At 42.4% G+C, this 22,498-nt stretch overlaps 1 protein-coding gene across 3 annotated transcripts in view; it reads right to left on the bottom strand.

The window, feature by feature from the left end:
• Positions 1–3,774: 3,774 nt before the first annotated feature.
• SBF2 (SET binding factor 2) overlaps positions 3,775–22,498 on the bottom strand; it is a 500,238-nt gene continuing 481,514 nt past the window's right edge. For all 3 annotated transcript variants that reach the window (XM_030330868.1, XM_032594814.1, XM_030330866.1), the window contains 8 exons: positions 17,919–18,045; positions 15,075–15,202; positions 13,592–13,825; positions 12,419–12,523; positions 10,070–10,263; positions 9,288–9,375; positions 6,499–6,630; positions 3,775–5,514 (listed from right to left, as the gene is read on the bottom strand). In XM_030330868.1, the coding sequence (XP_030186728.1) occupies positions 5,416–5,514; positions 6,499–6,630; positions 9,288–9,375; positions 10,070–10,263; positions 12,419–12,523; positions 13,592–13,825; positions 15,075–15,202; positions 17,919–18,045 (1,107 nt within the window). In that variant the 3' untranslated portion in view covers positions 3,775–5,415. The remainder of the gene's footprint in view (positions 5,515–6,498; positions 6,631–9,287; positions 9,376–10,069; positions 10,264–12,418; positions 12,524–13,591; positions 13,826–15,074; positions 15,203–17,918; positions 18,046–22,498) is intronic.

The following is a 22,498-nucleotide window of genomic DNA, read 5'->3' on the forward strand; positions in this document are numbered from 1 at the left end:
AAGAAGAAATTAAAGAAGCTGGCAAAAGTGGGTGTGCTGGAATGGATACATTGTGTAAGGCCAGTAATGACAGAGGGGCAGGAAAGGGGGCTCAACCCATAGAAAGTTGCTGAGAAAGCTAACAGAGCATGGTGTCCCTAGGGGCAAACCAGGCAGCCAATAAGGCTCTGCTTAATACCTGCAATTTAAATATTAAAAAAAAATTTTTTTTTAACGTTTATTTATTTTTGAGACAGAGAGAGACAAAGCATGAATGGGGGAAGGTCAGAGAGAGGGAGACACAGAATCTGAAACAGGCTCCAGGCTCTGAGCTGTCAGCACAGAGCCCGACGCGGGGCTCGAACTCACGGACCGCGAGATCATGACCCGAGCCGAAGTCAGCAGCTCAACTGACTGAGCCGCCCAGGCGCCCCAATACCTGCAATTTAAAAAGCAGACAGGAATGGAGGTGCAGGAGGCAGGCGCAAGGGAAATTCTTGGTCTCTTGCTCTGTCCCCAGACCTGAACCAATTTGCAGATATGGGACCCACTGACTGAAGAGGAGGCCAGTGTCTAGTAAGAAGGACTCCGCAAAACAGCAACAAGTATGTATAGTGACGGTTCCTGTTTTTCCCCAAAGGTGGGAAATGTATTTGGGTGACTGTTCACAAAAGAAAGGGGACTAGCAGACACAGAGGTTTAGTTGACATCAACATCTGGAGACTCAAAGTGTCATCGTGGGCCCTTTTTTAGAAGGAGGCCTGTGGAGGTCAGGTAGAAAGTGGAGTTGTGGCTAAGGTCTGGTTTGCTGGGTCCACGAAGCTGCCCAGAAGGCCCTTATACCCGACTGCTTAGTTAGAACTTACATGCTCTGACCTGAAGGGATCCCCACCTCAGGTCACTGGCTTACTGGAAATCTCAGTAGAGAAGGCCAAGTACAAATTTTTGAAATTGCCATTTCCCTGCTCCTTTGCCTTGCCCAAGACAGAAAATAAAAAAACTCACCTCATACCAGGGGATGTGACAGAAGTTAATGCCACCATTAACAATTTAAAGGATGAAGGGGTCGTGGTCCCTTACCATTTCTCCATTTAATTTGCCTATCTGACCTCTGCATGAATCGGCTGGATCTTGGAGCAAGACTAGACAGATTGCCTCAGGTGTAACCAAGTAGGAGCCCTGCTGTGTGTCAGACATGGAATCACAGCTAGAGCAGATTAATAAAGCCATAGGTATGTGGTTTGCAGTCACTTGGTCAATGTGTTCTTTTCCATTCCAATTAGAAAAGATCAGAAACAGTTCCTATTCACATGGGATGGGCAACAATATTCATTTACAGTTTTGCCTCAGGGTTGTGTAAACTGCCTTTCCCTCTGTCTTAATCCTAAGAGGTCAGGACCATGTGGACATCCCACAGAATGTCACACCGATCCATTACATCGATGACCCGGTGCTGATTAGGCAGGATGAGTAAGAGGTGTTCCTAAGCTGGAGGCCATGGTTAAGTCACATGCACTTCCAAGTACAGCATATAAAACCTATGAAGACCTAAGGACCTGCCACTTTAGTGAACTTTTTAAGCCGTTCAGTGGTCAGTAAAAGGAAGCAAAAGTAAAGAATAAGATAAATTGTTGCATATTGTATCTCTTGCCATGGTGAAGAGAGCACAGTGCCTGGCAACCGTCTTTGGGTTAGAGGCAACATATAATTCTGGGTGACGTGTAAAGCTGCCAGCTATGGGGAGTGGGGTCCCATGACAGGAAAATGCTCTGAAAAAGGTCCGGGCATGGTAGCCTGGAAGCTGGAGGTGTTGGAAATGTCAGCAGTGGGAAGAGGAAAGATATAATAGCATGGAGCTTATGGCAAGCCCAGTGGGAGAATCCCAAAATAGGCCTCTGGGATGCCACAGCAGGGCCACGTTATCAGTGACTGTGGATTACGCACATTTTGAGAAGCAGTTTATGGCATGTTACTAGGCTCTGGTAGAGACAGAACATTCAACCAAGTTACACCAAGAGGGACATCTGAAACTGCCCATTATGACTTGGGTTCTGTTGGATACATCAGGTCATAAAAATGGATGGGCCTGACAGCATCTATAAGATGGAAATACTACTTCTGGGACTGAGCCTGAGTGAGTCCAAGCCCAATGGGTAAACTGCATGAGGACAGAGCATTAATAATTTTTTGTATTGATTACATGTTGAAATATTTTTGATACACTGGGTTAAATAAAATATCTTGAAAATAAGATGAAATGTTATTAAAATTAATTCCATCTACTTCTTTCTACTTCAAAAAAGATACATTATAGGGGTGCCTGGGTGGCTTGGCTGGTTAAACATCCAACTTCAGCTCAGGTCAGGATCTCTTGGCTCAAGGGTTTGAGCCTTGAGTGATGCTCTGTGCTGTTGGTGCAGAGCTTGCTTCAGATCCTCTGTCTCCCCCTTTCTCTGCCCCTCCTCTCTCAAAAATGAAATAATATTAAGAAACATACATTATATGGCTCCCAATATGTACCTATTTTACAGTGCTGCTCTAAGCTCTAGCTCTTCAGCAATACTGTCTTATTCTTTGCTTAATGCATAGCTTCTGTTGCTGCTGCTGAAGGCATTTCCCGGCTATCAGCTTGAGACTGTTCAGAAATTCTTTATAGGATGATGGGGTTACTTAACAACTCTTAAAAGAACTTCCAATGAAATATCTAGAAGTGTCCATTTCTGTTGAGAAGCAAACCTGCCATACCATTCACAGTATAAGCTCTAGCTCTGGAGGAGAGCCACTGGGAAGTGAGAATAAAGAACTCGGGCCAAAGGGTTTGGGGAGTGAGACCTGTATGAATGTGCTCCTTTTGAGATCTTCATCTTTCAAGAGCCCAGCCACGGACAGGCTCTGTCACAGGTGCCAAGGTGGGGGGCTGGTGGCGGTCAAGCCTCTGACACAGTGCCAGGCCCTAGTCCTTCTTCCTTGGAGTCCAGTGTTTTTCTCCCCTTCATAGCTAAGATCTGAGGCATGAAGGGCATCTGGATATTCTTGTGCTCAACCCCTAATCTCAGTTGTTTCCCCTGTGACTGAAACTCAGGGACACAGCAGGGGCAGAATGGCAGGTCCCAGGACCAGCCATTAAGAAGAGAGGCCTGGGACCAACCCTTGCCTGGATCACATGAGCCCTCTAGACTGAGAAGATCTGAAGGCTCAACGGGCCCTTTTTGCCTGGCTCAGAGAGGGCTCCTGGATATCAACAGACTTAGAGGTTCAGCCCCGAGATGAGAATGTGCATTCTGTTGGCTACATGTTGAGATGTAGCTAAGGTCCCCAAGGTAAACTCCAAGGGTTTAGCTAGAAGAAGTGTTGTCCAGAACTGAAATCACTGATCCCCATTTGTGCTATTTAACAATTTCCTGAAGCAGAAAAACCAGCCACCCAACCAGAGTTCACTTCATCCTGCTTAAAATTCTCACAAACTGTCACATACCATAGGTGGCAAAACTGTGACCCAGATGATGTAAAGGACCTCACCAATTTCACACAGCTCACTAGAGCACAAACAGTGGCTTCAGGTCTCTTACCTAAACTCTGCAGCAGCACGTCCAGAACCCAGAAGCTCATGCCAGTTTGTCCAATGTCTCTGGTAACCTTCTATGCAAAGGGCAGTGATGGCATTAATAGAACCAGGGCACCACATGGGCTGTTTTACTCTTGAGCTTTTAGTCTCGTATATAAATCCTGAATGTTGCCTGCTTAGTGCTACGCACTACACGATGAGTTTTATTTCACAGTAAATGAGGGATGCTCTTTCTTAAGAAATAAATTTAATTCGGGGTGGTTAGTGCATGTAAGGCATGTAACCTTTATGAAAGTTAAAAGAATCCAGTTATAAAAGAAGCACTGTATACAGTCTCAAATCGCTGAAGGTACAATGGGCTCCGTATTTTACAAAGTACAAAAAATTATTTCATATACAAAGAAAAAATACAAATAATGTGCAAAAATCATTTTCACAGGTGGCAATTTATAAAATGAAAATGGTAGAAAAATCCTTCATTCTTATTATCCCCAATTTCTTATATATTAACACAGGTCTATTTCCTAGCGTGTAGGTAATTTTAAATTTGAAAATCTGATTTATTTTTCATCTACAAAGACAAAGTGGTTTTTTTTTTATTTTTTAAAAAGGGAACTATTTTCATTACTGAAATCTTATGCATGAATCAGTTACTTTTATATTAAATTATAAGTAGGCTATCTGAAAAACAAGGATATAGAAATCGTATGTACATATTTTTGAAATATTAGTTTGGTATTTAACATATTAACATTTCAAAACGGCGATCTAGCTACCTCTGACTCCAGTTGGGCTGCAATGCCTGTAGCAGAGATGCTGCTGCTCCTCACAGGGAACAAACAGCATCCCTCGGATCTTTAGCTGAACAAACACAAGGTTATCAAAAGCAGAGAAAATCTACAAACAGTTCTTACTGTTCACGTGCACAAGTGCTGTTTGGGTATCTGATTGTGCCACAGACACAGCCCCTGGTACAGGTGTAATGTGCTTGTAGACAGCTGGCTTCTGTCTTTCCAACACCTTCACTTCATTAGGAGTTCAGTGCAAGTGTTTGTGAGTTAGTGCATTCAGCTTTTTGCATGTTATTCTGTGTAAGGAGCTGTCAGGGAACAGAAGAATACACAGGAACACAAAGTCCTGGATCCTCAGGGCACCTGTGGCCTAGAAAATTCAGTGTTTTGAAAGTAGTATTTTCCTGCATTGGCCTTGTCATTGTTGCATCATTCCCTGGACCGTCTTTCTCCTTCAGGAGAATCCTGCGTGTTCCTCGTCTGCCACTGAGCACTCATGTTCTTGCTGTGATCCCCCATGGCCGAGCAGGGGTTATGGAAGCACCTTTTGGCAGCACCAGATAGCTGAGCATCTCTAAGGTCAGGCAGTAGGAGTAGGAGCTATTCTGCTGGGAAATCTGTTCTGTGCAGAACATGAGATAGTGTTGGCGGGGTTTTGATTTTTGCTTGTCAGAAAGCTCTCCAAGGAAATTATGACCTTGGGGAATAAAAAGGATCTAGTTTCATCAAGAAGGACTCAAGTAAATAGAAACCATTTATCTAGGGGATGGGTGACAGTTGGCTCAGGAAGCATTCTTCTGATCCCTAACCACTAAGACCCTGTTAGAACAACCTAGTGCAAGATACAGGGAGTGCCTGGGGTTCTTGACCAGACCTCTGTGACATATTCATTCAGGCTAAGCAGACATAGCAATTGTTCAAAGAGGGCACTGGGTAAGACTGGGCAGAAGAACCTCAGGCCTGGGATGACTCCTCAGAACCAAAGAGGAAGCTGTCAGCTCCTCAAGGATTCATGCACTTTATTCTATCTGACAGCACGAAGCTTTCCTCCCTCTTTTTTGCTTGGGTTGACCATGGGCATCAGGCGTCAGAGATACAGCTCTGGATCCTGTCCATCCACTGCTGGGCACTCTGTCCATCCTGGGCACAGAAGTTATACACACGTTTGCTGGTCTTGAGCTACAAAACCAAATGAACAGAAGCAGAGATGAAGGGCAGGCCTGTTTTATGGCTTTGGGCAAGTGTGTGAATCAATCTCAGTGAACTTCCCCTCCGTACTGCTTCAAAACCTCTATGTTTTCTCTTCCCTCCGCTACCATACTGTCACTGCCATTATAGTCACTTTGTTTCTTTGGTCCCCAGAGTCACAGTAGATGTTAATAGAATGACACTGGCAGAAAAAGGAGACATACTAGGAGACCCTTACTCCTAAGGAGGAGGGTCAGGAGCCTCTCCCATGCACTGCACCGGGAGCAGTGCAGTGCAGCTCCCTGGGCTCCTCAGGGAAGCCGGAAATTCACCCCCACCAAGAAGTTGTCTTTCTTGTCCTCTTTCCATCCCCTTCTCTAAAGGCTTAAGTTGGGGACACACTGGATGCCCGGAATCAGGTAAATGGCCTCATAGCCAGAGCAGAGCCCTTGAGTGTGGCTGTGCTCTTTATGAAACCCTGCTTGGCTATGGGAACTGGATGAGAACCCTATCATGTGGCCCATCAAATGCCCCGAGGCTCACCTAAGGGCTGTTGAAGATGTTAGGACCAACAGTCATCATATATGACTAAGGACAATTTTTATGGATGGTCAAACATGAAGACCACTGGATCCAAAGGGAAGTAGTGTCTGTTCTTGAATAGGTGGTGAATAAAATAACTAACAATGTTTTTATCAAGGAATTCATCTGCTTCCATGTGTGGCTGGACAACCAGTAAAGGAGTCCTTTGTGCAAAGCAGCGCACCACAGCTTGGAGATGGACAGTTTGGAGATGTCAGGTTTGGGGATCGAGTGCTAAGTTCAAGTTCTGGAGCAATTTCCATAGCCAAGGGGTTATCATCTGTCACCACCAATTGCTCTGAGGTCCTATAATTCTTGGAGGTGGATGGATTGTAAGGAATCATGTACAGACAGAGCCAGGTTTTCTGGTGAGATGTAGTGAGATCAACTTACATCAAAGAAAGCCTTGTCACTTGTGTGCTTTGGGGCTCCCATGCTAGGGCCAGCAGGGATGACCATTTCTACTTCAGCCAGATCAATGTGGCCTTTACAGCTTGTGTCCTCACCTGAGTCATAGTATCGCAGCTGGAACCAAAAGGATACAGATGGGAAATAAGAGACACAGAAAAGGAAAATGGTATGACTTTTCAAAATGTATTTGAATACTTGCCTCTGTACCTTGCTAAACTGTCTGAAATAATAAGCAAGAAAATAAAAACACTGTTGCTTTTCGGAAGGAGGACTAGGTGGCTGACAGAAAGGAGGAAAAAGACATATTTTTCTGAAATTCGAATGAATAAAAGTATTACATGTTAAAAACTAAAACTAAATGTCAGCTAACAATTGGAAAAAATATATGTAACATATAAAAGAGGTTGTTTAGAAAAATATGCAGAATTCCTAGAAATTGATAAGAAAAAGATAAACAATTTAGTAGAAAAATGGTCAAAAAAATCTCAACAGGTAAGTCACAGAGGAAATGCAAAAGACCTATAAACATTTAAAAAGATGGGCAACCTCACTGATGAAAGAAAAGGGATGTAATCAGTAAGATTTCACTTTTCACTTAGATTAAGAAATATTCACGGTGAGGGCAAGGCACTAGGTATTCTCAAACATTGCTAGTGGAAATATAATTTGTTAGAAACTTTTTGGACAATTTGGCAATATCATCTAAAATTTAAAATGTTTATGCCTATTGATATAACTTCTCACCTCTAGAAATGTATCCTACAGAAACAATCCCACAAGCATGCAGAGATACACATAAAGAGGTTTCCTTCAGCACTGTTTTGATCAGGTAAAAACTGAAAAGATGTATCTGTCTTTCATTGGGGTGTTGGTTAATTAAATGATGGTTAATTATATCAATGATACAGACTACTATATATAGCTTTTCAAAAATTATAAGGAAGATCTATATGAACTGGTAGGAAAGTATGTTCAAGATATACCATATAAAAAATACAAGTTGCCAAACCACATGTAAATCTAAAGTGATTTTTGAGGGGCACCACCCGGGTGGCTCACTCAGTTACATGTCTGACTCTTGATTTCAGCTCAGGTCATGATCTCATGGGTTCATGGGGTCAAGCCACACATTGGGCTCCGTGCTGACTGTATGGAGCCTGCTTGAGATTGTCTCTCTCTCTCTCTCTCTCTGTCCGTCTTCGCTGCTTGCACTCACACACACACACTCTCTCAATCTCTCTCTCAAAATAAATAAATAAATAAACAAACATTTAAATTGATTTTTGAAAAACAATAAATAGCTCACCATTTGACTGAGTGGTTATCACATGCCAGGACTGGATATCACTCTCTAACTAAATGAGTCTGGATTTCACTCTCTAACTTACACAGTAGGAAAGGGTCTGATGCCTCTGTCACTGTGGTTCTGGCCTCAGACTTTTCTGTCTCTCCAGTCAGGCATGGTATAAGTAGGTCTAAATGGAAAAACTATATACCTTTCGTGTTAAATCCAAAAGATCCGTAAGAATGCAAGTATAATTTGGTGTAACTGTAAATTACAGAAAAATTATGACATTGTCCTATGTTATATTTAGTGGTTTAATGGAACTTTTCTCCACAGTGTAGGCTCTATGATTTCAGACACATTGTTATTTTAAAGTACAACCCCTTCCCCCCCCCCCCCCCACCAAGGGCTTCCATTGCATATTTGTAAATAAATTCTCTATATTCTTCCACAGAGACTGTGTAACTTTTATGAAATTCCCTGAGCAGAGGGAAATGTGATCCCCATTTCAAATCTGTATCTGGAAAGAGTTTCCTAGGTGCACGTACGACCAGAGCACTGTATAGGGGTACCAGTTTGTATCTTTCTCAGCAGAGTCCATTTTAGAAATGAATGCACTGAGAATCAAGATGTGTACCCCTCTGCCTCAGGCTGAGCAGTCAGTTCCAAGGTAGAGTGAGGTCCACAGTCAGAATATTTGGAGGCCATGAGAATGTCACCATGGAAGTGTATGGAGGGGCTGGAGGTTTGGGTAGGGATCCCTCACCCCTGAGATTACTGGAGCAAAGATCATGATACTAAGAATTGCAGGGGTTGCTGTAGCAATAGCTAAGAACCTAACAATGGACAAAGGACTTCCCAACATGGCCAGTGAGGTTCAGGCTAGTACTTGCTCAGTGAGAATTCCCTCTTTGAGTGGGTATAGCCCCTTCTGCCTATTTCAGGGCCCCCTCTCTCCACTGTTGCTCTCATTTTGAGGGAAAATGATGCTTTCTTTAGTAACCAGTACATGATGAGCAATAAATGTTTGTCAAATAAATTAATGCCCTCAGTTTTGAATGTATGCTTTATGCTGCAAAAATGAAGGTAATCTGTATTCTGAGGACTGCTCCCAAGCACAGGCTCTATATATGCATGTGGAATGCAACCCACTGAAAAGCTCAGGTCCTCTCCCGGCCTGGGTTTTAAGAGTAGGCAGCAGAAGATATTTGAGCATGAAAAGCAGAGTTCTAGTGCTCTTAATGCTCTGGGCCCCAGTGTCACTGCCTCTGCCTGTATATATCAGGCAGAGCTACTTTGGACCTTCCCTCGGAAGGCTACTGCCCTAACTCAGGGACATGCTGAGTCCTTGAAGAAGCCCACAGGGAGCATATGTGAGGCCTTGTCTGAACATGAGGGATGTGTCTGTCTGTTTAGAGTTGTACAACAGCCAGGGACTGAGCCTAGCTTAGAGAAAAGTGATTTCTGTAGGCTTTGACAGTATTACCTGATGTTTTGTTACATCCAACACGAACCAACGGGGCTTCCAACCTTTCAGCAGAGCCCCCCTTTTGTAAAGTGTTCCTTCGAAGGACCTAGAAGAAATGATGACAGGTCGGTTAACTTTGGTTTTCATTTAAAAAGTACTGTGAAGAGGATGTCTGTTGTTTTTGTCTGTCAAGTCTCTCTTTCTCTCAGATAGTCCCCCAAAAAGGCAATCAGAATTCTCTCCAGAATTTTTCTACTAGACTTATGGGGGAAAGACTGCCTCTTTCTGCTGGAATTACCAAATTTGTGAGGTTTGGAGCTCACGGTAGCCATCTTTTGTGCCATGTTGGGAATGATGCAACCCACAGAGGAAAGCAGAGCCAGCAAATGAACAGAAGCTTGAAGATACTATGTGAGAAACTGGCACATCCTTGGCCCTCCCAGTCTACGTGAGTAAATTCCTTTTTGCTTGAGCTAGCTAGCACGAGCTGGCCTTCTGACGTGTGCCACCACAAAAGTGCTGACTAACATACGTTCCCTCAAGAGATCTGACAGACATGAGATAACGATAATCAGGACTCAACCACAAATAGCTATAACCTCTTGGCATTATTTTAGTTGTAATTTTGATTTTTCCTCTTTAAAGACCCCTTTGACACATCTAAAATAGGAACAAAGAAAGAATCGAGGCAAACCCAGTTACGTGGCAAACCCATTTAAGTTTATAGGAGGCAGTACCGCACAGGCCTGGCTGATTGAAGGGCCTGTGGTGCAGCCGCAGGCAGGGCTCAGCGCGCCCACCTGTTCTCGTCATTCTTGGTTGTGTACTGGCTGTACAGCGTGGCCGCTCTCCGGTCCACTCCATTGGATGGGGAGATGCTGGCACTCTGCTCCTCCCCCGTGCTGCTGTCTGGCAGGTGCAGCAGAGACCTCTTCTGATAGGAAGGTAGGTTGGTAGACACAATTCCTGGGGAGCCTGAAGGGTGTCTCTGGGGCTGAAAAAGAACTATACTTCAGGAAAAAACACACCCCTCCACCCCCCAAAATAGAAGGTAATACATTTGCATTTTAAGTGAAAAAAAAAAAAAAGAGCTAGGAAAGTTTTACAAAGATTTTATTGAGCAACTAATCCAATAATTTCATTTCTGAAAATTTATGTCAAAGAGAAAACTGGAGCAAAATACACAAAGTATATGTACAAAGAGGTTTATCCTGCAGTTGTTTATAAAAGAAAAAATTCAGAAACAACCTACATGTCTATCATTAGGGGACTGGTTAAAAAAATATTTCCATCAATGGAATTCTAGAAGCCATTAAAACTACCATGCTGGTTTATATACAGTGACCAATGGGAGGCCATGTATGCCTCATAGTAAGTAAAAAAGAAAGCAGGTTTTAAAATAGTATGTATAGGGGCGCCTGGGTGGCTCAGTCGGTTAAGCGGCTGACCTCGGCTCAGGTCATGATCTCGTGGTCTGTGAGTTCGAGCCCCGCATCGGGCTCTGTTGCTGACAGCTCAGAGCCTGGAGCCTGTTTCAGATTCTGTGTCTCCCTCTCTCTGACCCTCCCTGTTCATGCTCTGTCTCTCCCTGTCTCAAAAATAAATAAAACGTTAAAAAAAAAATAAAAAAAAATAGTATGTATAGGGGGAACCTGGGTGGCTCAGTACGTTAAGTGTCTGATTCCTGGTTTCAGCTCAGGTCATGATCTCACAGTTTGTGGGATTCAGGCTCTATGCTGACAGTGAAAGGCCTGCTTGGGATTCTCTCTCCCCTCTCTCCCTGCCCTTCCCCTGCTTGCTCTCTCTCTCTCTCTCAAAATAAATAAATAAAATAAATAAATAAATAAATAAATAAATAAATAATAGTATGTATGGCAAATCCCTTTTATATGTATGTTTTGAATGATACAATAAGCTTAGTGGTTTATTTCTAGGTTTTAAATTGTGGGTGATTTTTGTCCTCTGTTTATAACTATTTGTGTATTGTCTTATTTAAAAGAATAAGTATATCTCACTTTCATAACCAGAAAAAATATCAAGAAAGTATTTTATTTTTCTGAGAATTAAAGCAGTAAGACAGCACCCACCTGTGGCCTGATAGCAGCTCCAGAACTGCCATTGGAAGGCAACAGCTAGTGCCCAGAGGATCCCTTCTTACCATGCCAGAGGCTTTCTTCTACACCCGATTCTCCCTGCCCTGCTGTGACATCGGACCCTGCTGACCTCTCCTTCTTTCTGAAATGCTCTTTTGAACATTCACATCTGTCCTTCTGTTGCATCTGGAGCTAGTGTGATGTGGATTTGATGGTGCCTGTCCCCTCACACATCAGAAGGGACACCACTCCCTCACTGTGGGGTAAGTGGGAGGCTAAAGTATACAGGGTGCTCAGCACAGTCTTTTGCACGTATTACATGCCTGATAAAAGTTTAAATCAGAACAGAGAGGGGGGGTGTGAAAAACAGAAAACAGAGTGTTTTTAAAATATTAAAAAATTTTAATGTTGATTTATTTATTTTGAGAGAGAGAGTACAAGCAGGGGAGGGCCAGAGAGAGAGGGAGAGAGAGAGAATCCCAAGTAGGCTCCGCACTGTCAGCACAGAGCCCGACACTGGGCTCGAACTTGAGAACTGTAAGATCATGACCTGAGCTGAAACCAAGAGTGGGACGCTTAACTAACTGAGCAACGCACGTGCCTCTGTTTTTAAAATATTTTTATGATAAATGTTTCTCAATTCAGAAAGAGAAAAGGGGGTGTGAGCAACAGAAAGTAGCATAATTTGTCTTTTAAAAATATTTTCTTTTCTCTGGTTATTTCTCTGAAGCAAATACGGTCCGGGTGTTCCCCTCCCCACTCGTGGTAGAAAATCAGCTGAAACCACAGAGACACAGATAGAAAAGAACCCAGTAATTTTCCGTGGATGCGGGGCCCTGAAACACAAGTATTATGTCACTGCGGTGAAGTGAGACACTCAGGAACTATTCAGTCATTTGGAACTTTCTGCCCTGGACCTCCAGGGCATGACCCCTCCCTTTCTACCCTTCTCTTTGGCCATAAACTCACCTGGGTTACCTGTGGCAGCGGGCCCTACCTGACCTAGCACCCTCAAAAAGCTCAGAAGTAGCTCCTCAAAGGATTTTACCAACTCACACGGTCTGTTCTGGGCTCTTCTTTAAGGTCCACAGTTACTCTTTCCCACAGCTGCTGCCACTTCTCAGAGGTTTGGTTCAATTTATGCTCCAATCTTTCAATTTCCTGCAAAGTAATAAAAAGGAGTTTTCTGATAGTAAGTATTTCGTAGAAATCAGGACGTGTCCCAGAGCCACATCTCCTCTGTACTGGGCCCCAATGGACATCATGGTCAGAGGGCAGCTGAAGTCAATGGCCTCAGAGGTCTCCCAAGCCAGGAGCAGTGGTGTGAACTCTAGCTGGTATGATGCACTATGGCAAAGATGATTTATTAGGATCTGTAATCAGGCCTTTTTGTACAGAATAGCTTAAATAAAGACATAAAATATGTATCCCAAACACCTTCACCTTTGGCTAGCCCAGAGGGAATCTGATGGCCACCGCAAAAGGCCAAGCACTGGGCTGGCATCCAAACCCTAGTAGCTGAGGTAGGAGTCTGTCCTTGACAGAGGAACCCCTAACTCTGCTGATTTAAAACCAGATGTGGAAAGAATGAACCAAGAAATGCACAAAGAATGGAATTTCCTCGGGACAAGGAAGCTGGGGATCAGAGCAGCTGCCTCTGTGACGCCTTCACTGCAGCACACTCCTCCCAGTCACAAGACTGCACGAAGACTCTTCAGGAACTGCTTGGCCCGTATCAGGGCTCAAACCCTTTCCTCAGGGCTGCTGCTCTCAGCAGGGTGGCTACTGCTGGGATTGTTTCAGTTCAGAATATTCTCTGTAGAGACGCTGGCAGTATTCCCATCAGGCCATCAACTACCCACACTTCTGACCAGAGGAAGTAGAGCACCCACAAAAGCCATAACCCAGGCCTGACTCAGGCTGTTGGGCAGCTAAAACAGCTGGGAAGCTGCAAATTGCTCCATTTGCTTGATTGCTTCCTCATAATGCCAGAAAACTTACTTTTTTGAGACCCTTTTCCAGTAGTTGAGCCTGGTCCCCTACTGTTGTTGAGGAGCAAATTTGGTTTTCCTCATTCTCCTGGAATGCTACGTATCACACTGGCTCAGAGTGAGGACAGCCATGTCCGGAAGTATGCGAACCACTTTTAATTTAGCCTGGTTTCTGAGGCCTCGGGTACTACCAGGGCCCCTGTTGCCCTCTGTGCATGTCTACACAGGCCTGACTTACACTGAAAAGGCTGGTGAGAGCATCGGGCTGAGCACAGCTGATATCATCATAGCAGGGCCACACTGTTCTCCTCCGGCTCTGGGGGCCAGCTCCTCCAGCCACTTCAGAGTCCTCGGAGGGGAAGTGCTTGGGGGTTAGCATCATCCAGTCATATGAAGGGCCTGTGGAAAGGGTCTCTTCTGTGTAGTAATCCCACTTCTTGAGGCTGGAGACATTTACACTGGGCTTCAGGGCCTGTTCAAAGAAAATTCTGAAATATAGTTTCATCTTGACCTCAAAGTACCCCAGCTTACTGGCAGGTCAGCCCTTAACATTTGCAGGGTCCAGGGCAAGAGCATGAATGGAGATTCAAATACCATATATGTAAATATTTAGATATTATACATCAAGATAAACTATTAAATAAAATATATCTCTCCTCCTACCTTGGTAAATATAACTTCCTAATGATCTGGAAGACCAGGCTCAAACTGAGAATTCTTGGACTCCTTGGAATTCTATACCAAGGCCCAAGGTGGCACTGGGAAAGCTGGTCCCAGCTCCCAGTCCTTGGCCTAATCCCCTGCTCCTCTCACCTTGGCTCTGTCCTATATTCTGAGGTCTTTTATGAATGTGTGTATATATATATATATATATATATATATATATATATACCTAGTCCACAAAACTAAACTTGGTCTACTACCTGCCAAACAGCTACTTCTTAGGCACCCTTGAGGCTGAAGGGAACACGCACCAGCTTGGGAGACAGACTGGAAGAAGTAGCTTTGTGAGCAACTTGGATTAGGCAAGAAATTTTGGGTACATGGTTTAGATGAAGAAAGGGTATCTAAGCACATACCCTTGTTTCTTGTGGTCTTCATTTTATGAGGAGGGGATAGTTGGAGAAAGGCCAGAATGGGGTCCTAATGCATGGGACCCAGGGCAGGGGCATTCCTGCCCCTGAGTAAGGTGATACGTCTCACTTGTCATCAAACCAGTCTGTTCCATCCCAGAGCTTACTTCACATAGATGTGCATCACAGAGCATGGTTGCCCCTGAGACGTCATTCTTTTGAGCTGGGCTCCAAACATCCGGCGTTCCATAGGGGTTCTTCCACAGCTTTGGTATAAATGGACTTAGGGAAATCTTTTCTAAAGTATTTTAGATTTTTTCAGCTTAGATAACCAGTTGAGGTTTCAAGTTTTGTTTGGTCTTTCTTCCTGGAGAAAGTTGCCTCACTTTGACTTTCTTGAAGTTATCCCTCCTAGATTTTGGGGGCCAGCTCCTAATTTTTGTGGTCAAGAATATGATGAACAGTCTGTATTCCATCATAACCCAAACCCATAGTGTATATCAAATTTTTAAATAGCTTCTGGTATTTTAAATAGCTTCCTAATCCAATGTTTATAAAAAGCTTAAACAGCTTATATATACTTAAAAGTAAGGAAAACTTTAACACTAGATACTCAGAAAGTGAAACATAAATGCTTTCTTACTGTACCTCTATTTCCATTGGTGAATATAAATAATTAAAGAAAATGGGACTCCTCTTGTGCATTCTATCAATACACTCCCAAATACAAATTCCTTTTTTGGCATGCTTGTCTCCTTTATCGTCAAACAACGTTCCTGTAAATCAACCCCCCCCCCAAAAAAAAAAAATCAACAAAAGTCAAATAAATCAACAGTTTGCCTAAAACTATGATGCATGTACCAGATGAAAAGCAAAATATATCTTACAGCTCTCAGAACAGCAATGTATGTGCAGAAACCTTAGGTGGTGACCGCAAAGCTAAGGATAGGAATGAACTTCACAGCTGTATGGAAACAAACCCAAATGGAAGGAAAACATCTGGTAAGGTTTTCCCAAGTATTTAGCAGCACATAGTGACTCTCTTCTAATCTATATCCTACATCTATATCTAGATTCACAAAGCTCCATGCCAGGAGTCATTCTACATATTTTTCAGGAGAAATGGGAAGGACTTAGAGTTATGTGATGAAGTTCAGTTAAAAACATAATTTTATGTTTCTTTTTTCAGTCATTGGCTGTTCATTATGAAGCCATTTAAAGTGTTTTCTTATTTAGTAATTTATATACTGCAAATCATGGTCATGAAGACTTTGGATGATAGAAGGGTGTGGTCTGTATCTTTGGGTGACTTAACAAAAGCCAAATGTAGTGGGTGGGGGAGGTGCTTCAGGGAGTTTCTGATCCTATCTTTGCACCCATCAAACAGTCAATGTGTCACTCACATGAGCTCACTTTTTTTTTAAAAATAAGCTTTAAAAACAAAAGTTTTATTATTTATTTTGAGAGAGAGACTGTGTGAGCAAGGGAGGGGCAGACAGAGAGGGAGAGAGAGAGAGAGAGAGAGAGAGAGAGAATCCCAAGCAGGCTCTGTGCTGTCAATGCAACACCCAATGCAGGGCTCGATCTCACAGACTGTGAGATCATAACCCAAGCCAAAATCAAGAGTCAGATATTTAACAGACTGAGCCACCCAGGCACTCCTTCTTCTTCTCCTTCTTCTCCTTCTCCTCCTCCTCCTCCCCTCCTCCCCCTCCCTCTCCTTCTCCTTTTTTTTTTTTTTTTTTAAGTAGGCTTCACACCCAGTGCAGAGCCTAATGCTGGGCTTAAACTCATGACCCTGAGATCAAGATTCAGATGCTCAACTGACTGAGCCACCCAGTAGCCCCAGGAGGTTATTTCTTTAAAAGGCCAGGAAGGGTGCCTTCCTTAGCAATGCTGTCTTGCTTTGAATGAAATGACTCAGTCAAAAGTCAAGAAGCATCTTATCAGTTTATCAGAAAAGATGGTCTCAAGCCCAACTCTGCACAAAATCCTGTAAAAGGCCCCCAAGACTAATTAGTGTTTCTAGTCTACCTTTTAACTGCAGAGTCCAGTGTGGTAGTTTTCAACCCTGGCCACACATTGGAAAAATCAAGGGCTTTAAAAACCCCCAATGCTTAGGTCTTGCCTCAGACCAATTAAATCAGAATCTCTGAGGATGAGTCCAAGCAGATATTTTAAAAGTTCTCCAAGTGACTCCAATGTCTCTTGTAACCAGCTTTCCTTCATATCTTCCCAAACCATGGGTGCTTAAGAAATTATAAAGTTTCTGATTATGACGTGTGGAACGACAATTCTGACTCAACAAAGGTCTAGAAGTATAAATAAGAACCAGTGCTGTCTCCCTTCCCAACAGTATAAAATATCACACTAGACAATTTTAACAGCATGCACTGGAAAGCAGTATGTCCCAAGACATACTGTAAACTGTAAACTGAGAACATCAGTAAATATTTTCAGCTACTAGAAGAGTCTTCTTTATGAAAATCCAGGTACATATACTGAAAATAGCTGATTTTTTTCTTTGTTGTCTTCTTAACAAGATCCTGTACATCCTCCCTTCTCTTCTCCCTATAACAACAGAATGTAAAATCCCTGTGGGAATGTTTTCACAGGGGCCGCCTGACTTTTAAAATCTACTCTTTACAAGTATTACTACTCTTAAAAATTATAATATTGATGGAGATGTCTAAAATTTAATGAGTTATTATTATACACTATAAACTGTGCTAAGAAGTTTACAAATATTTCCTAATGTGATCATCATGGCCCAAAGGGGTAGGTGCTATTATTGTACTCATTTTAAAGATGAGGAAACTGAAGAAACTCAGAGAGGCACCTAACATGTCCAAAGTACTCAGTTGGTACTGGGAATACTAGAATTTAATCCTGTTCTATTTCCTCCAGAGCCTTTACTGCTATGCAAAGTGCCTCCAAGGGCAGGCACCTTTCCTACCAGAGTGTACCTGGGATGGAAAAACTAGGTCAAATGTTTCTCTTCAAACAGTGATACCACTTTGAGATATTAAAATAGTAAGCAGATTTCACCTTTCAAAGGTGCTACAGGGAAGACCACTTGCAGTCCCTAAGAGCTAGTACAGCACATAATCTCAGAATCTGGGCACTCGTTCCTACCTATTCTACTTTTATAAATCCTAAAATGGCCTTGCCACACTTGGGGGTAGTTATGTTATTGGAGTTTTCAATTAAAAACACAAAAAAATGGGGCATCTGGGTGGCTCCATTGGTTAAGCTTCTGACTTCGGTTCAGGTCATGATTGCATGGCTCATGAGTTCAAGCCCCGTGTCAGGCTCTGTGCTGACAGCTTAGAGCTGGAGCCTGCTTCAGATTCTGTGTCTCCCTCTCTCTCTACCTCTCCCCTGCTCATTCTCTCTCTCTCTCTCTCTCCTTCAAAAACAAACATTAAATTTTTTTTAAAAAACACACAAAAACTATCAAAAAAGATGAAACAAGGGCATGCAAACACATACCATGCTCTAATCTTTCATAGTCTGAATCCAGGAGAAATGTTTTAAAGCGATTAGACACATAGTGGAAAGCCAAGAACTTCAAGTAATAGAGATTGAATTCAAACTCAGTTGGATACTGGTTGTGAACCTGAAACACACAAGGCAAAGAAAAGAGTAAGACCCAAACTTAACAAAAACTGGATGCCACGCCACTGAATGATGTCCTGATATATGCAGGAGACCATGTGGTCACTCAATCAACTGAATCCCTACCGTAAGTGGAGGTGGGAAGGGAACCAGCCTTTCTGAGCAACTACTATGTGCCAGACACCATGCAAGGGGTTTTTAGAATCATAATTTCATTTACTCTCCATAACAACACTGTATGATAGGCATCATTCTTATCTGGTTTTATTGAGATATGACTGACATATAATGTGTAAATTAAAATTTTTTTTTAACATTTATTTATTATTGAGAGACAGAGAGAGACAGAGCATAAGCATGGGAGGGGCAGAGAGAGGGGAGACACAGAATCCAAGGCAGGCTCCAGGCTCTGAGCCTGACGTGGGGCTCGAACTCATAAACCGTGAGATCATGACCTGAGCTGAAGTTGGACGCCTAACCTACTGAGCCACCCAAGCGCCCCATAATGTTTAAATTTAAGGTATAAAATGTGATGATTTGATACACATATTTATTATGAAATGATTACCACAATACGATTAGTTAATACCTTTATCACCTCACAAAATTACCTTCTTCCTTGGTGAGAACATTTAAGATCTAGTCTCTTCGTAACTTTCAAGTATATAATACAGCATTGTTAACTATAGTCATCATGCTGTACATTGGATTTCCAGAACTTATTTCTCTTATAACTGGAAGTTTGTACCCTTTAACTGGTATTTCCCCATTTCCCCCAAACCCCAGCCTCTGGCAACCACCATTCTACTGTTTCTATGAGTTTGGCTTTTTTAGATTCCACATATAAATGAGATTATACTGAATTAATTTTTCTCTGACTTATTTCACTTAGCATAATGTCCTCAAGGTCCAGCCATGTTGTTGCAAATGGCAAGATTTCCTTTTTTATTTTTTTCTCATGGCTGAATAATATTCCATTGTTTATATATATAACATTTTCTTTATCCATTCATCTGTAGATGGACACTTAGGCTATTTCCATATGTTGGCTATTTAATGAATAATGCTTCAGTGAATACAGGATTAGAGCTATCTCTTTGAGATACTGATTTCACTCCCTTGGATAAATACCCAGAAGTGGGACTGCCAGATCATAAGGTCATTCTATTTTTAGTTTTTTGAGGAACCACTTTTTCACAGTGGTTGCACCAATCTACATTCCCACCAACTATGCACAAGGGCTCCCTTTTCTCTACATCTTAATAGGTGTGAGGTGATATCTCATTGTGGTTTGGATTTGCATTTTCCTGATATTAGTGATGCTGACCACCTTTTCATATACCTATTGGCCACTTGCATGTCTTCTTTGGAAAAATATCTATTTAGATCCTCTGAAGATAAGCATTATCATTCCCACCACCTCTTCCCCCATTTAGAAACAAAGAAGCTGAGGATGAGTAAGATTAAGTAACTTCCCAAGGTCATTAGACAGTAACCAGTGAGACCAAATTTGAATCCGGCTTGTTAGATTCCAATAGTCTGTGCCTTATTCACTGCTTTATACTGTGCTAATACTTGATAGACATAAATTATCACAAGTCATAATTTTCCCTTCAAGTGTTTGTGGTGTAATAGTGGGTAATAAAACAAGCAATTTGGCAGTGAAAGGAATGAGAGAGGAGGTGGTGGTTTAGGGGACAGCAAGAGATCTTTTCTGGACAAAAGAAATACGACGTGCCTGTCTGAGGACAATGCAAGAGAAGCCAGTAGAGAGAGAACAAGTTGTGGCAAAAGAGCTGGAAACTAAGAGAGTAAGGCTCCAGGAAAGCAAGAATGAATGAGACTACAGGCCCAGATATAGGGAACAGCTTTGGAAATGAGGACGGACAGATGAGTAGAAGAAAGATACGTTCAAGTGCCAAGGGAAGGGGGAAGGGCTTATGCCATTTAACCTGATTGGTCATCATGAAATTAGACTGTGAGATCCTTGGACATAGGAATAAGGATGAAAGCATGATATGGGAGGGAGGGAGCAAGGCAGAACTTGGAACCGTCACTGAGCTATAGTGTACCTTAGACAAGCTGCATGCAGACTCTGTGGAGCCATCTTATGGTGGCAGAAGGTAGGCTGATGACCTCGTGATACTCCAATCAACCTAGCAGTTTCACCTCTCTATGACTCCATCTCTCATGGCCCGTTAGAGAATTTTGTTTGGTTGAGAGAAGTTCCAATCATAATTATACTTGCTTAAAAGCTGTTTCAAATGAACACTTTAGGCAGGCTGTCTAGAAGCCAGCTTTTCTCTCCATGTTTAATTTGGCAATGTAGACCCACACTTGGTCAGCCAAAGTGAGCAGGCATGTATGTTGATATTACAGACTAAAAGATCAGTGAGAATCTATTTTTTTTAATGTTTTTATTTATTTTTGAGACACAGAGAGAGCATGAGCAGGGGAGCGGCAGAGAGAGAGGGAGACACAGAATCCAAAGCAGGCTCCAAGCTCTGAGCTGTCAGCACAGAGCCCGATGCGGGGCTTGAACTCATGGAGTGTGAGATCATGACCTGAGCTGAAGTCGGACGCTTAACCGACTGAGCCACCCAGGCGCCCCTGAGAATCTATTTTTTTTTTAAATTTTTATGTTTATTTATTTTTGGGAGAGAGAGAGAGAGAGAGCGAAAGCAAGGAGGGGGAGGGACAGAGAGAAAGGGAGACACAGAATCCAAAGCAGGCTCCAGGCTCTGAGCTGTCAGCACAGGGCCCAAGGCGGAGCTTGAGCCCACAAACTGTGAGATCATGACCCAAGCCAAAGTCAAACGCTTAACTGGCTGAGCTACCCAGGTGGTTACCACAGATCAGTGAAAATTTAAAGTCACGATCTGGATATCACTGATTTATTAAAGTTTATCATTTGGTTAGAAACCTAGTTTTCTGTGATTAAAGGTGTTTTTTCCCCTTAACATTTTTTTATTGGTTTTTTAAATGAACTAAAAATTTACCTCATAATATGAAGTAAAATGGATTTTAAGAAAATGTTTTAAAAGGGAGTGTGACTCTCATGCAATGGGCTTATATACTGTGGAGTTGCTTCCCTTATCTGAGCCACCTCCTGTTGCATCAGGTCTCCATAAGACAGGAGAGTTTTCCATGGAACATGGCTCTGAATAGCTAGGTAGTGTGCCCTATTCTAAGGTTTTAGAACTGCAAGCTCTTTAGTCTGAGCTTCTGGTTCAGAACCAATAGCACCACCCCAATAGCCATTGTGCACATGACAGAGAGGGGGTGACTCAGGTTGTGGATGGTAGGACAGAAGCAGGGGACAAGCCCGAGATAGAACTTGGTTCCCTTCCATTTGAGTCTCAGGGAGGAGAAATATTCAATGTGCTCAGGGAGAGTGAGCTCCAAGAACAACTTTGCCCCAACAGACATTGGAATACACTTTGTTACTCACAGGGGAAGAAGAGTTCAGGGCTATTTCTACAGACCCAGTCCATAATAGATTCTAAAAACTTTAAAAAATCTTTTTATTAAACAAAGCGCCAAATAACAAAACATTTCTCTTAATAACTATTTTCCATAGAAACCACTTGCCTCATACATGTCTGTATCTTTCCTTGATTATTCTGATACTTAATATGCTTAAGTATGTAATTTTGAAGACCCACTTATGAGGTAAAGTAGGATGGAAATGATAATGAATATGACCTTACGTTGAACTTACAGGCATTTCAGGGAGATCATATGCTAGGACTAGAAGCAAAACTCTACAAGTGGAAAAATACTTTCACAGCCCACTGTACTGAGTGACTGGCCTCACCACAAATCCCAGACCCTACAATTATGTTAGAAAGGTTAGACACTTCTCAAGGACCCTGGCACTCACCCTGCTTGAACTGGAATTGGTGCTTAGATAGCATCATCGTGAGGGTGCTTGGGGCACTATGCTTGTGCCTGTATGTGCCACAAGGGCACCTGCAGTTGCTAACTGCTTGGGGTTGAAAAACAATCTGCCCCCAAACTGAGGTTAATTATCAGGTTTACTGGAAGTAGAAAAGAAGAGGTAGAACAACTTTTTTTCTCTTTTTCTTTTCCTCTTTAGCAACAGTTTAAGAAATAAGCATGTGAGGATTTCTTCAATGGAAAAAAAGTTTCAGACTGACCTGAATGCTGGATTGATTAATACTTAGATAACCACATCTGGAATCTGACATTAAGAAACACGGGAAAAATGTCTATTTAGATCCTCTGTCCATGTTTTGTTTTGTTTTGTTTTTTAATCATTGAGTTATAGGAGTTCTTTATATATTGTGGATATTAACCCCTTATCAGATATATAATTTGCAAATATCATCTCCCATTCAGTAGTCTGTCGTTTCATTTTGATGGTTTGCTTCATTGTCTGGAAGCTTTTTGGTTCAGTGTAGTCCCATGTGTTTATTTTTGCTTTTGCTTCC

The sequence above is a fragment of the Lynx canadensis genome, chromosome D1 (genome assembly GCF_007474595.2).
Source record: "Lynx canadensis isolate LIC74 chromosome D1, mLynCan4.pri.v2, whole genome shotgun sequence".
Lineage (NCBI taxonomy): Eukaryota > Metazoa > Chordata > Mammalia > Carnivora > Felidae > Lynx > Lynx canadensis.